Source organism: Ictidomys tridecemlineatus, chromosome 11 (assembly GCF_052094955.1).
Source record: "Ictidomys tridecemlineatus isolate mIctTri1 chromosome 11, mIctTri1.hap1, whole genome shotgun sequence".
Taxonomy (NCBI): domain Eukaryota; kingdom Metazoa; phylum Chordata; class Mammalia; order Rodentia; family Sciuridae; genus Ictidomys; species Ictidomys tridecemlineatus.
This window is the reverse complement of record NC_135487.1, coordinates 49,389,127-49,404,510: the sequence shown is the minus strand read 5'-3', so window position 1 is coordinate 49,404,510 and position 15,384 is coordinate 49,389,127. Positions and strand designations below refer to the sequence as shown.

The window sequence follows — 15,384 nt, the reverse complement described above, 5'->3', positions numbered from 1 at the left end:
TCTCCAGCTAGAACCTTTCATTTAAATGTCAGTCCCATATAACAAAATGCCTATTTGACATTTTCACCAAATTTCTGTTTGTAAAAATGGACTCTTGACCTTTTGAATCCCTTAAAAATAACTACCATCTATCCTCATCTCTATATCAGAAGGAATGGTAACTCAATCCAAAAATCTTGGAATCATCTTTAAACTCCTGTCTTTTCTCACATACAAAACCAGTTCTCAGGATACCTCTAGTTCTACTTTCAAAATATGCCCAGAATCTCTATCACCCCTCCTGCCTACAACCTAGTTCAAAACATTGCCAACTTTTTCTAGAATTCTGCAATAACATCCCATGTAGACTCTTTGGTATCTCTTGATTACTCTTCAGTCATAAATATTTTCAAAAGATCAGCCTGGGGCTGGGGCTGTAGCTCAGTGGCAGAGTGCTTGCCTTCGCGTGTGGGGAACTGGGTTCAATCCTCAGCACCACATAAAAATAAACAAACAAAATAAAGGCATTCTGTCCATCTACAACTACAAAAAAAAAATACAAACAAACAAAAGATCAATCTGACTGCTCTTGCTGAAATATAGGTCAGAATATATCCTGCCTTCTACTCATGATCTTCTAGTGCAGTAGAAAACTAAGAGTATTGCTTGAACAATAAGAAAAAGTGAGTAAACTACAATATTATAACTTTTCTTGGGGCTGAGGCTGTAGCTCAGTGGTAAAGTGCTTACCTCGTATGTGTAAGGCAGTGGGTTCAATCATCAGCACCACATAAAAATAAATAAAGATACTGTATGTTCATCTACAACTAAATAAATATTTAAAAAATTATAACTTTTCTTGAACTCATCAGACTTGAGGTCATAGGGCAACTAAGCAGCCTGAAAGACAGTCTTTTCAAAAGAGAGACCTGGATATAAGCACTGGCTTATCTGTGGTGGTGTAGCAAAGGAAGAGATGTCAGGCATCAACCAGTGGAAGAACAAAGAGGGCAAAAAAATATTTGAAGAAATAAAGGAAGATTTCCTAAACAAAATGAAAGACAAGAAGTCACAAATCTAAAAAGGTCAGAGAACCCTCCACAGAATAAATGCCAAACAATTAAATCCACCAATCAAAACAATTATATCAACAACAAAACAAAAAAACACTTATATATTCAAACTGCTTGAAAAATCAATGATAAAGAGAAAAATTTTGATTCTAGTCATAAGGAAAACTTCATTTCTCTAAGTAAAAGCCCAAGTCCTCACTAGGGGAAAAAAAATCCCTTCTAGTTTATGTCCTTGTTCCTCCTCATCTTGATTTCCTATTACTTTCTTCTTACCAACTACATTCCAGACACTCTAGCCTCCATTCTTCCAACATCAGCATACTCTCACCTCAAGCCTCTGCATGCAGTACTTTCTCTACCTGGAATGCTCTGCCTCCTCCTCCACCCATCCTTTTCACCATTCCTACACCCATAAAACTTATTTGTTTGCCTTCTGTGGAAAACAGCAAAATGGCTGTCCCTCAAGTATTAACAGCCTTTTGCAATGTGATTTTGTGGCTCCTCCATCAAAGATCAAGTCTATTTCCCTACAATATTAATCTGGACTCGCCTGTGTACTGTACCAGTTCTGAGCCTAGACCTCAGAAGATCCTATTGTGCTTTCTGTTTTTCTTTTGTAGATTCTTGTTACACCATGAGAACAAGGTCAGGCTATCTTACTGGAGGATGAGAAGTCATCTGAAGCAGGGTCAAGTTGTCCCAGCTGAGACACTATATTCAAGAAAGAACCCAGCCAAAATCAGCAAAGGCCAGCCATAAACTAACATGTAGTTGACCACAGATATATGAGATTGCCCTACAGAGAAAAGCCAAGCCTGCCTGGTTCAGACTATAAAAACTATCTACTACACATATAGAGTAAACAAATATTCAATTGTTTTTAAGTCACTGAGTTTTGGGAAACTTTGTTATGAATTAGTTGATAATTGATAAACCTGTTTCAAAGTCTTTGTTCATATGTCTGTTATCTATCTATCTATTGGTATTAGGGATTGAACTCCGGAGTGCTTTACCACTCAGCTATACCCCAGTCTTTTTTATTTTTTGAGATAGGGCCTTACCACATTGCTTAGGGCCTCACTGATTTGTTGAGCCTGGCCTCAAAATTGCAACCTCCCTGTCTCAGCCTCCTAAGTCACTGAGATCATACATCACTTTCTTAACAAAGCATAGACTGACTCCATTTTAACAGCAACCCACTTACCATAAACATTCACACCCTTTTCCCCTCTGAGTTTTTTCCCATAGCACTTACTACTTTATAACATTTCATGCTTTTTCCTATTTATTACATTTATGTATTGCTACCCTCACTAAAACATAAGTTAATGAGAAGGGTTATTTTTGTCTTTTTTTGTACTCTGATACACCTAAATTGATACTTGGCATATAAGTCTCTCAATAAATACTTAATAAATAAATGAATAAAAGAATAATTCATAAGAATACAGAGACTTAAGGCTAAATTTGCATGACTATCTTGATTCACCTCTGAAAAATTACTACTGAAATTATTATTTTAAAGTATCAACTATATTGTATTTTAAGTAAATGACAAAACATACAGGGAAAACTTTCAAAATCACTGCTTTAGGAGGTGGGGGAAACTCCCTCTAGCAATAAAATGTTTATATGAAAACATAAAAGATTAACTTGGAACAATCAATATAAAAGGATATTTGGGCAAAGCATCCCTAGAGACATCTTTCACTGATTAAAAATTCTATATCAACAGTTTTTTTGTGTGTGGTGCTGGAGATTAAACCCAGGGCTTTGTGCATACAACGTTAGCACTCTACCAACTGAGCCATATCCCCAGCCCAGTTTTTTTTTTTTTAATTATTTTTCAGTTGTAGTTGGACACAATATCTTTATTTTATTTATTTTTGTGTGTGGTGCTGAGGATCGAACCCAGGGCCTCCCACATGCTAGGCGAGTGCTCTACCGATTAGCCACAATCCCAGAACCCCAGCCCAGTTTTAATAAACTTTTTAGATGGCATGAAATTACTAATTTTTAACTAAAAAAGAATGTAAAGATTATTAATAAAGATTGTTTCAGTCACAGACATGGACTTCAAAGGTATTAAAAATTACTTGCAAGTCAGGCACAGTGGCACATGCCTATAATACCAGTGGCTTGGAAGGCCGAGGCAGGATTGTTGGTTCAAAGGTAGCCTCAGCAAACGTGAGGTGCTAAGCAACTCAGTAAGACCCTGTCTCTACATAAAATACAAAATAGGTCTGGAGATATAGCTCTGTGGTCAAGTGCCCCTGAGTTCAATCCCCAGTACCTCTCCCCCCAAAATTACTTGCAGTTTCATATCCCAAATTATGCTCCTATAGAACTTCTGTTAGACATATTAATTTTAAAAGAATAAATGGAAAAGACTAAGATTAATTAGCATATAAACATTAATTCTATATCATGAAGAAACAGGTAACATTTTATTTTAATAAAACATGCTTTAAACACAAACAGAAACACAAAGCAACTGGTAATACAGTCAATGTATAAAGTAACACTATCTTTCTTGCAACATAATTATTTGTTTCTTACCTGGGCAGATTATTTTCTTCACTAACAAAGACTACTAAGTACTCATATAAATGTTTTAAGAGAGGGTACAAGTTGATATTTTAAAAAATAAATAGAAAATTTAAACTTGCCTTCGACTTGACTCAGGTTTAATGGCTTAATTGTTAGATAAATCATGGACTTTTGAGCTATTTGCATCCTGTATTGATGACTAATGATTTCGCCATCCTCTTCTAAGAAGAAGCAGCCTTTTGATTGTATGTATTGCCAGTCCTGAAATGAAAAACAATAATATTCAAACAACATTTATTAAGTGTTTCTAGCATAGTTAATAAGAAGAAATCCAAGGAAGATATTTTTAAAAATGTCATTTTTAAAAATGTCATTGCCCTCCAAGAATGTGCAACTTAGGAAAGTAATAGGCACGACAGAAATTAGTCATAACTAGCATATTGTAGGTGCTCAACAAATATATATGGTCTGATTAATGGAGGGGTGACATTGCTATAAACTGAGTGAGCAATCAGTGAACTATGCAATGAAGAATCAACATCATTTGAAAATTATATAATGGAGAATAAATACGAAAAACAAAGTTCACCAAAGTGGAAGAAGTATTGAAGCAAAGCAATAAATATGTGTGTAATAATTTAAGAGTACTGCTGGGATCACAGTAAGAATGAAGAAGTAAGAAATACTAAAACAAATGTATTGAAAGAAAAAGTGATATTGTATTTAAAGATAAAGTTTACAACAACCAAAGTAAATACTTCAAATCAAGGTGACTAGAAGAACATTGAATAAAAGTTTCATAGCTATAGAATTATGCTAATAAATATAAAATATCATTTTGAAGAAAGACCTTTCTATATTGCTTCCACTACTTCGTAGTCTAGATAAATTCCTTCTCCTAGTCTGAAATAATGTGTCTATAAAGAATCTTATAACTAGAATTAAGTAAAATTTGAAAATGGCACATTTTGAACAGAAAGTATTTTGCTGTTGTTATTGTTTTTTTGTGTAGTGCTGGGGACTGAACCCGGGGCCTTGTCATATGAGGCAAGGACTCTACCAACTGAGCTATATTCTTTCTGGAGAGCAAGAATTCCTTATTGAAACTGAGAAACTGTACCATGTATGCAAAATGCTTTTCACTTTATCATTAGTAGGCTTGCCTAACTAATCTAAGACATATTTCTGTTCTATTCATAATGCCAAAAATAGAGTGCTAATGAGGCTTTGAAGTGATTTTATAAAGAAAGATTTTAAATGATATTTGTAAGGACATATAGATATTAGGCTCAAGGCTTTAATAAAATTGATAACTATACAAAGGGCAGGCATTAGCTCTATAACAATAACATCACAATAATTTTTAATCCATTATAGAAAGATTTACGATGGCACTGAAAAAGCAAGGCCAAAAATAATTTACATTGAAATTAATTTCTTGCTCATTTTTTAAAGACTACATTATATTAACATATACTTATGCATCATTTTCCAAGTAATAATTATTTTAATATTTTAATACATTTAAAATAAGAAATATAAAATAGAAAAAAATCCCTATAATTTTACATCCTACTCTGATTTCCATATAGTCCTTTCTAATAGTGACCTTTACAGAGACGTATGTTTTTACATTCTAACAAATATCATTTTATGTTTTTGTTTTTAGTTTCTAACATTATATTCAAAATATTCTGCTACTGAAAAAAAAAAGTTGGAAGAGTCACACTTTTCAAAACTTACTACAAAACCACAGTAATCAAAATAGTGTGGTGCTGGCATAAAGACAGACGTATAAACCAATAGAACAGAATGGACAGTCTAGAAATAACCACTCAAATATGTGATCAAATAATTTTCAACAAGGGTGCCAAGACCATAAAATAAGGGGAAGGACAGTCTTTTCGATTAATGGGGCTGGGAAACTGAATATCCACATGAAAAAGAATGAATTTGAACCCTTATACCAAATAGAGAAATCAACTCAAAATGGATGGAAAACCTAAAGATAAGTACTAAAACTACAAAACTTTAAGAAAACAGAGGGAAAGCTGACATTCTCTTTGGCATTGATTACTTGTATCACACCAAAAGCACAGGCAAAAAAAGAAAAATTAGGTAAACTGGACTTCATCAAAACTAAAAACTTGTGCTTCAATGAACATTATTAAAAGAGTAAAGAGGTAACTCATGTAATGGGGAAAATTATTTGAAATTATCTGAAAAGGAAACTGTATCCAGAACACATAAAGAACTAAAAACCAACAACAAAAAAATATTAATTACCCTGATTTTACCTTGAGTATATGTATTGAAGTATCACACTGTACTCCACAAAAATGTACAATTTTTTATGTCAATTAAAAATTGTAAATGTATAAAGAAAAAAAAACCCAAAGGAAACAGATCTTTAAAAATGGGCAAAGGAACTGAATGAACTGTATATCTTTAAAGATATACAGACAACCAATAAGCACTTGAAAGGATGTGCAACCAACCATCACTAACCATTAGGAAAAGTCCAATCAGAACCATAATGTGATAATACTTTACCACTCATTTGAATGGTTATAATACAAGGAGAAAGATAAAAAGAATAGAAAAGAAAGAAAATAAGAAGTATTGGTGGGCATGTGGAGAAACTGGAACCCTTGTGCATTGCTCATAAGAATATAAAATGGTAAAGCCACTGTGGAAAATGGTATGTTAATTCCTCAAAAAAAATTAAACATAGAATTCCATATGATCTAGTAATTCCATTTCTGGGTATACATCTGAAAGAATTGGAAGCAGGGACTCAAAACAGATATTTGTACATCAATTTTCATAGCAACCCTGGTCACAATAGCCAAGGGGTGAAATTATTCTAATGTCCATCATTAATGGATGAATACATAGACAAAGTATGGCATATTCATACATTTACATATTTTTTAACCCCAAAATGGAATGAAATTCTGACACATGCTATAACACATGGATGAAAGAGACATTAAGCTAAGTGAACTAAGCAAGACACAAAGGGACAAATATTATAGGATTCCACTTATAGGAAGTACCTAGAATAGTCAAAATCAGAAAGTAGAATGGTGGTTTCAAGGGGCTGAGAGAAAAAGAAATGGTGAGTTATGTTTTAATAGGCCAAGTTTCAAATAACAAAGCCTTGGACATGAAAGTACTAATAGTTGCACAACAGTGTGAATGTGCTTAATGCTACAGAACTGTACCTTTTCGATTAGCTGGGTCTATGATTAAAAATTGAGTGGACATATCATTATTTGCTTAACTATTTCTAAATTGTTGAGTGATTATGTTATTTCCAATTTCTCATTAACATAGATAATGCTAAAAGAGTACGTTTCTCTTCTGATGAATTATTTCCCTGAGAACTTTTAGGTTAAAAAGCATCTATAATTTAAGTGTTTTGACATGTATTCCCACATTGCTCTGTAAAACAATGATGCTAATTTTACAAGACCACCAGTGACATATACTATAATAATTTTTACCATTACTTGATCCATACTGTGTTATGAAAACAATTGGGAGATGATGAGAGATGACTTCTTAATCAAGGTATGGATACATAAAACATTCATTCTATATATTTTAAATGCTACAAGTATTTTCTAACAAAAAATGATACTGTAATACTTTTATATTAATTTTAATTTAATTGATGCGTATCCCTTATCTAAAACTTCGACACTAAAAGTGTTTTAGATTTCAGATTTTTTCAGATTCTGGACTATCTGTATATATATAAGGAATGGGATCCAAGTCTAAACATGAAATTCATTTTGTTTAATATTTTATTTATTTATTTATTTGTTTGTTTGTTTGTTTATTTATTTATTTATTTATTTTCGTACTGGGGATTGACCCCAGGGGAACTTTGCCATTGTTCTACATCCTCAGCCACCACCCCCCTTTTTTTGAGACCGTCTCACCACATTGCCAAAGGCTGGCCTTAAGCTTGAAATCTTCCTGACTCAGCCTCCTAAATTGCTAGGATGACAGGTGTGCATGACCACATCCAAAACACATATATTTTATATACATAGCCTGAATATAATTTTATATAAAATTTTTAGGGTGTCTGCATTTTAACTGTACCCCTCACATGAGATCAGATGTGGAATATTCTACTTGTGCTTATCATGTTGGCACCCAAAAAGTTTCAGATTTTGCAACATTTGGGATTTTCAGAATAGGGATGCTCAACTTGTATTAAAGTTAGAGAGAATCTCAAAAGCAAGCCAGTTGTATACTTCCTTTTTGACTGATTAAAAAAAAGTCTGAAAAATAAAATGGTAGGTAAATGCCACAGTTCTCACTGATAGCAAAACCAAAGGTGTAAAGTAGGTCTTATTTTCTCTCTAGTCTACCAGTTATATTCTAAGTTTTACTTCACATTTAAATATCTGCCATGATTTTCTAAAGACAGTTTTTAATAGAAATTTCTTGTTTATGATGTTATTATAAGAAAGTGTAATGAAGCTTATTATTCAAATTACCCATGCATTTAAGTATCAAGATAAACTTATTTAGTTTTCTTAATAAGAAAAAAATCCCATAATTTTAGTAGCTGCAACATTTCCTATACTTGCACTGTAATTATGGTATAGTAGCTCCTAATTATTTAAATGAAATTAATACATGTATTGGTATATTTGTCTATAGTGAGTAGTAAATATAATTTGTACCACTGAGGAAACTCAGATAGAAGGATTTTTCCATAGCTGATGGTACTTTAGGGGCAGTACACAGACTGACAGAAGATGACTTTATAAAAATCTAGCTGGGAAGAAGTTAAATATTAGAAATCTTCCTAAGTTCCAATTTCATAAAATAATGTAATAGTAGAAGGGAATTTGTAAATTACTATGGAAAGACTGCCTAACTATATATTACAATATTATCTATAGGTTAATAAGATGGAAAATGGTAGAACAGCAGCTATTATAGGAATAAGACAAATGCCACATGATTGATACCAACTCAACTTCAGTATAAAAATTAGACTCTTCTGGGTAGTAAATAACATTACTTGGAGAATTTATAGCTCCACTGTTCAAAAGGAAACATTTGATTTCTTAAGATATTTCAGAGTTAATAAATATACAATGCTCTTTCTTTTTTTATTTTTAGTTGTAGGTGGACACAATACTTTTATTTTATTTATTTTTATATGGTGTTCAGGATCGAACACAACTCCTCATACCTGCTAAGCAAGCATGCTCTACCACTGAGCCACAACCCCAGCCCTATACAATGCTCTTTCAACTTAAAATTTCCTTGAAAATAGATAGACTTTCAATCACTCAATACTTTTTCTCTGACAAAAATTTTACAAATTAAAACAAAAAAGTACTAATTAATTGGTGGCTCATTCAAATAAATGAATTTGAAAGGATTATATATTAAGTTGACAAGTTTGAGTATTATGGGAAAAATGTAAGGACACTATAAGTTTTTTTTAAATTTTAGAATAGAATATGAAAAAGTACTAATTAATTGGTGGCTCATTCAAATAAATGAATTTGAAAGGATTATATATTAAGTTGACAAGTTTGAGTATTATGGGAAAAATGTAAGGACACTATAAGTTTTTTTTAAATTTTAGAATAGAATATGAAATTTCATGTATACTTTTTGACAAAATAAAGCAGAAATAAAACAATAGCTTGTAATTCTTATATAGGGCATGAGGTGGTGCTATATTCTACCAATTCAAGTAAATTTATATAAATGTAAACAACTTTATTTATTTTTCATTCATAACATATAAGGGAATGCTGAAAAGCACAAATTACACATTTTAAAGTGGAAAACAGCTATCAAAACAAATATACCAGTAAAATTACATTTTTTTAAATTACTGTAGTGAACTTCATTGTTCTGATATGACTAACGCATTGTTATCAAAATTTTAGGTGAGAAGAATTAGTAAGCAGTAGATCTGCCCCTGATTTTGTCAGAGAAGAAACTTATCTTCATCACTGTTGTTTTTATAAAGATACCCTATGCTTTTAGTAATGTTAAAACAAGTAGGTAAAAAGAGTAAATTTTTTGTTAGTATTTAAGAATACTTAAAAGGTTAAATAAATTTATAAAGAGAAAAATTGATGTGAATTCTCCCAATTCACAGGGTAAACTTATAAACATTTTGAAAAAGAAACTACTGTAACAAAACTATTTGGCACAATTTCATAAATTTTATGAAAAAAATTAATAGACTGACCTATTTTTAGTTTGAAATGATTATATCTGTATTGTTATGTAAAGAGACTTTTTATAAAATATATGTGGTATACAACACATGAATATGGTAAACACACATAACACGATATATGTTAGTATATATTCTATATAATATATATATAGACATTTATAACATATAGGCTGTATAATATATGTGCTGTATGTGCATATAAATATACAATACACAAATGTGTAACACATGTATTTAGGCATATTCTAGTTAAAAGTCTAAATATAGGAAGCACTGCATCTCAGGAGTTTACAACTCATAGTTTAGGGTCTACTCTAATTTTAGTCATGACTGCCTTAGCAAGGAAGTTGAAGCTATTCCTCTCTCAACAGAAAATTCCTGACATTCCTTAAACATTATAGAACCTAAGAAAATGGACAGAATTTAGGATTTAAAAAAAAGAATAGTAATTCAGTACCTAAATATGGCCAATAGAAAGAAATACACGTGTATCATGGTAAAGTTCTTATTTTCCTCCAATAAATCAAGTCCTTCATTAATTGTATGAATTTATGTTTTAAAATGTGGCTACTGAGCATGGTGCATACCTGTAGTCCCAGCTACACAGGAGGCTAAGGCAGGAGTATTGTTTAAGCCCAGCAGTTCAAGACCAGCCTGGGCAAAATAGCAAGACTCCTGACTCAAAAAAGGAAAAAAAAAATCAGGTTTATGCTTACCCCATTACACCATTACAACAATTATTACAACAATTTTCAATTTCTGAAGTCTATCCCATTCTATATCCCAATTCCATACTTTTCTGTTCAAGATGAAATTAAAGTACCCAAACTTGTTTAAAGTAGATTTAAGGTATTTGAAGAAAATTAATCATCCTTTTAGAAATTTGTTCTGTATTTTTATAACCAAGTACTTGTCAGATAAACTCAGAAATGTATAAAATTAAACAAAATACTTCAGAGTAAAATGATCACAAAGAACAGAATGCTGCTGAATAACAAAAAAACCAAAGATTTTTAAATCTCGTGTAAGAAATGCCAGTTAGTATCAGGCATGGTAGCATGCACCTGTAATTCCAGTGGCTTGGGCAGCTGAGGTAGGGGGATTGCAACTTCAAAGCCAACCTCAGCTACTTATTAAGGCCCTGAGTAACCTGGCAAGATCCTGTTTCAAAATAAAAAATAAAAATGGCTGAGTGTGTCGCTCAGTGGTAAGTGTCCTGGGTTCAATCCCTGGTGCCGAAAAAGAGAGAAAAAAGAAATGCCAGATAGTACATAACAGGGAAATACTGAGATCAGAAACAGGATATAAAGAGGTAAGAAACACAGGACTAACAAAATTCTCCAAATGACATTAAATTTATAAGAAAGTCACAGAATTAAAAAGTTGACAGTATGCTAACTTATTTTAATCATTAAATCCTCTTAGTACCTTTCACCTAATTCCCAATTATCATCAGCATCATTCCCTATTTTCGGTGCCTTAGATGCAAAACTTAAGTGGACTCTTATTATACAAAAGCTATGGCCTACAGACTAATTTCAACATTACCTATTAGATCTGCCCCTTCCTTGCTAGGCCATGCTATCATAACTTTATATCTGGATAACTTTAGAGAGTCTCTCTAATTTGAGGTCTCCGTGTACAATACTAGAAAAACTTTTCTTAAATTATACTTCCATCATGTCATCCCATCAAGACTTATAGCCATTCCTTAGTTCCGTAATATTAACAAAGCTATTTTTTATTAAAGTGAATACTTTCTGTACCTGCTACTTAGCTAAATACTTTACATCTGTTAGATGACTTATATTGATATTCCCAATATATAGATAAGGAAACTGGACTCAGAAGGGCTGAGGATAGACTTATCCAAGTTTGCCAAGTTATTAAGGAAAAAAGCTAGGATTCAAGTTTAGGTCTGTCTCTTTACAAAAGTCTTCATCAATACTTAAAATAATGCATGGCACAGAGTAGTCAATCAAAAATATTTGTTAAATTAATGAATGAATAAGTGAAATACTATGCTATATTACCTTGATATATACTATTAATAATCAAATTTAAAATTTCTATTTTTTAAGTTCAAGGTCCACATTTTACACTAACAAAATAGCTGGCAAGCATTACTTGTTTAGTGATTATTTGTTCGGGTGCACTAAATTAAAATTATGGCACTGAGAAAAAGTCTATTATTATTTAATATAGCAAATGCTGATCTTTGTGCTGGATAAAATTACACTTATTTACAAAATATTTTGAAAGAGATAAGTCATAGTTACTTAACTAAGTTAATTTAATTAGCACTTAAATTTGCAAAACACAGAAAGGTTCCATTGGTGGAAAAAAATATTGTTGGGACACTAAATATTGTGTGAACATGTTGGACATGCACACCAAATTGCTTAGGGTGTATAGATTCCTAAACAGTCTGAACAAATTCCTTGGAGATAATGTTTTAAAATTTTAATATAGAACAAATGTCACTGTCTAGCAATTTAAAGATATAAGGGACTTCAGAGTTCAATAACAAATACAGAGTTGTTATTTGAAACAAAAATGTAGCTCTTGAGAACAATCAGTTCAGTTTTCTAACAGCAGTTATAGTATGTGGCCATAACCATTTTTCCCCCTTTTACAGAGGTCTCTAGGTGCACATTTTTAATGTATCCTAGCAGTTTCCAGTTAATGTTTTATATTTCTGTAGCTATTATTTTCTGTTGAAAGAAAACTAGTAAAGGTTGAGTCTAGAAAGGGAAAACAAAGGAAGAAGATCAATATTAACACTCAACAAATATTGACTTAGCAAAGTGACTTTCTTATCTTTCTCTCATAGGAATTGATATTGAATGAATGATTTATTTATAAGAAATACTTATGGACAGTATTTGTTAAACAACAAAAATTTGCTTGCCAAAGTATATAATTACATATTCTATTCATCAAGTTAAAAAATTCAAGAGTCATCATTTTCAAACTAAAACCCTTTAAGTAATACTCCTTATTTATACTTTAAAACATTACAAGTAGTTTACAGGTAGAAATGCTGCATTCTACAGGAAAAACTTCAAAGAATTATTTCACAAACTACTGGGTCTCTATACACACGAATAGTTACTAATAAATTTAATGTCAACTGTTGTCATTAAAAGTTCATGTTAATTTCAGATACTATACCTTTACATTTGGCTCTGTTAACTTTGAGTTTCGATTACTATTAGCACTCATGGTAATTGTGAAGGAAACAGATGTTTTGAACTTTCTACTTGTTGACAGCAAAGGACTCCTTGTGTCACCTGTAACAAGTAATATTATTTGGTCTAATATTATGAAAAGTTGTAAATAGGAGTTTGTTTATAAACACAGTGTAGTATACAACATCTATTGTATAATTTTACTCTCTTTGTTCTTCCTATTGAAATAAAGTCAAAAATTTTATATTTATCAGACTTTAATGGCTCCTAATTTATGGGCTACTAATAAGATTCCTCACTTCAATATGTCACCTTTTAGTCTGAAATTTTAGTTTTAAAAAAATATAATGAGCATCGCCAAGTCAAATTCTATAATAAAATTTTACTTCAGTAGATTTTTACAGCTAAGAGTCTAGAAATGGTAGCTAACAAAAGTTGGATTCTCATTTATCACTAATAAGCTGAGATAAAAGGAAATTTTTATTTGAGTTATGACCCTTCATTGCTGATCAAGAAATTCTTTTTGTAAAAGTACAAACCTTTATTTGAGAATGTTTCCTGGTCATTTTTTCTTATGATTCTAGGTGACTGTTTTGTTACTGGTGATGGGTCCCTTTCAGGGGGCCTTTCAACATGGCTTCCAAACTGTTGACGCCTCAGTTTACTATCAACCTCCAGTTTTTCTAGTGTAGTCTTGAGACATTGTTCATTGGTTGTCATATATAATTTACAAAACTAAAGGAAATAAAAAAGTAGTCCAGTGGGTAAAACATTCAATCATACATCTGGGAGAAGAAGGCAAATGCACATTAGTAGGCAAGGAATAGACTGATAGATGGAATATATTTCTTATTGAACTTGGGAACTCATTTTATTTTCTTGAATCAGATTGACCAGCCTCAAGTGACCTAGTGAAATGCAGTCATGATTCAATGAGGAGGTCATACTCTGAGTGGAAATAAAATGTTACACAAGGAGAAATGATTTATTTTTTTTACAAGATATATAGACTTGCATTTGTTCTAAATAATTTTTATGATTCGTCATTGCAGAAAAGGTACATTTCTGAGGAGAATCTCTGTTTGTTTATGTGCCTGTATGTGCACACACATACATTTTAACTTGGTTATACAAGTTGAGCAGCCCTTATCTGAAAATGTTGGAACCAAAACTGTTTTGGATGTTTTCAGAGTTTGGAATATTTGCACATATATGGTGAGAAATCTTGGAGATGAAACTCAAATCTAAATATGAAATTCACTTGTTTCATACACACCTTATATACACACCGTGATAGTAGTTGTATACGGCATTTTTACTGTGCTTAAATTTTGACTGCTACCCTGCACATGAGGTCAGGTGTGGAATTTTCTACTTGTGGCATCATTTTGACACCCAAAAAAGCTTCAGATTTTAGACCATTTGGATTTTGGATTTTTGGATTAGGAATGCATAATCTGTACTATTTTTAATGTAATCATCATATCACAATTGTACAACTGAAGAGAATGACTTTGAGTACAATGAACACAACATACAACTGAGTCATTGCCAATATTAAAAAGATGTATCCCTTTAAAAAATACTTTTGTGGGGGCTAATGTGGCAAGTGGTAGACTGTCAAAAAAAAAAAAAACTAACCCCAAAAAACAGAAAAAAAACCCGTTTTTGATGTTAATTACCTTGATTTAATCATTTAACAATGTATACTTGTATCAAAACATTACCTGTATTCTATGAATATATCTAATTTTGTCAACTATACCTTAATAAAGCCTGGGGAAAAATAAAAATAATTTCCCTACTCAGAATGCAAATTTACATCAATATGAGCTTTTGTACCTTAATATAGTCAAATTTTCCATCAGCATTTACATCAGCCAAATTTATTATGGCATTTACTTCCTCTCGAGTCATCTTCTCACCTCTCTGAAATAAAACAAGATTTATTTTAAAACAACACGATTACCACTTTATTATTCACGGGGATTGTGGAAATACATTTTAATCTCTTCTATAAGTGTGAATATATGGCCTTATTATAAATCAGAATGAGTATCATGTCAAGCAATGGTAAGATTGTAATATATAATAAAACAGCAAGTCTTTATTATATTTTATGAAAATATGCTAAATTTTAATTTACTAAATTTTAACAATTACATATCATTGTATCAGTTGTAACTACTATTGAATATAGAGTAACGGTCTCTTCTGACAATATACCAAAACACAGAACAGATTTCTTATCCCATTTATACTTTGTTTTACTTATCCCATATGAACCTATCTCTGATTTTTTAAGACCATTGGGCAGGAGAATAAGAAGACTGCAACATAGGCTCAATTTTATACT

General features: G+C 31.7%; 1 protein-coding gene across 3 annotated transcripts in view; it reads right to left on the bottom strand.

Moving 5' to 3' along the window:
* Efcab7 (EF-hand calcium binding domain 7) overlaps positions 1 to 15,384 on the bottom strand; it is a 45,914-nt gene that overhangs the window by 24,130 nt on the left and 6,400 nt on the right. For 2 of the 3 annotated variants that reach the window (XM_021734833.3, XM_021734832.3), the window contains exons 4-7: positions 14,871 to 14,957; positions 13,568 to 13,763; positions 13,012 to 13,130; positions 3,722 to 3,863 (exon numbers count right to left, since the gene is read on the bottom strand). In XM_021734833.3, coding sequence (XP_021590508.1) covers positions 3,722 to 3,863; positions 13,012 to 13,130; positions 13,568 to 13,763; positions 14,871 to 14,957 — 544 coding nt within the window. The remainder of the gene's footprint in view (positions 1 to 3,721; positions 3,864 to 13,011; positions 13,131 to 13,567; positions 13,764 to 14,870; positions 14,958 to 15,384) is intronic. The other variant, XM_021734837.3, reaches the window with a different exon arrangement.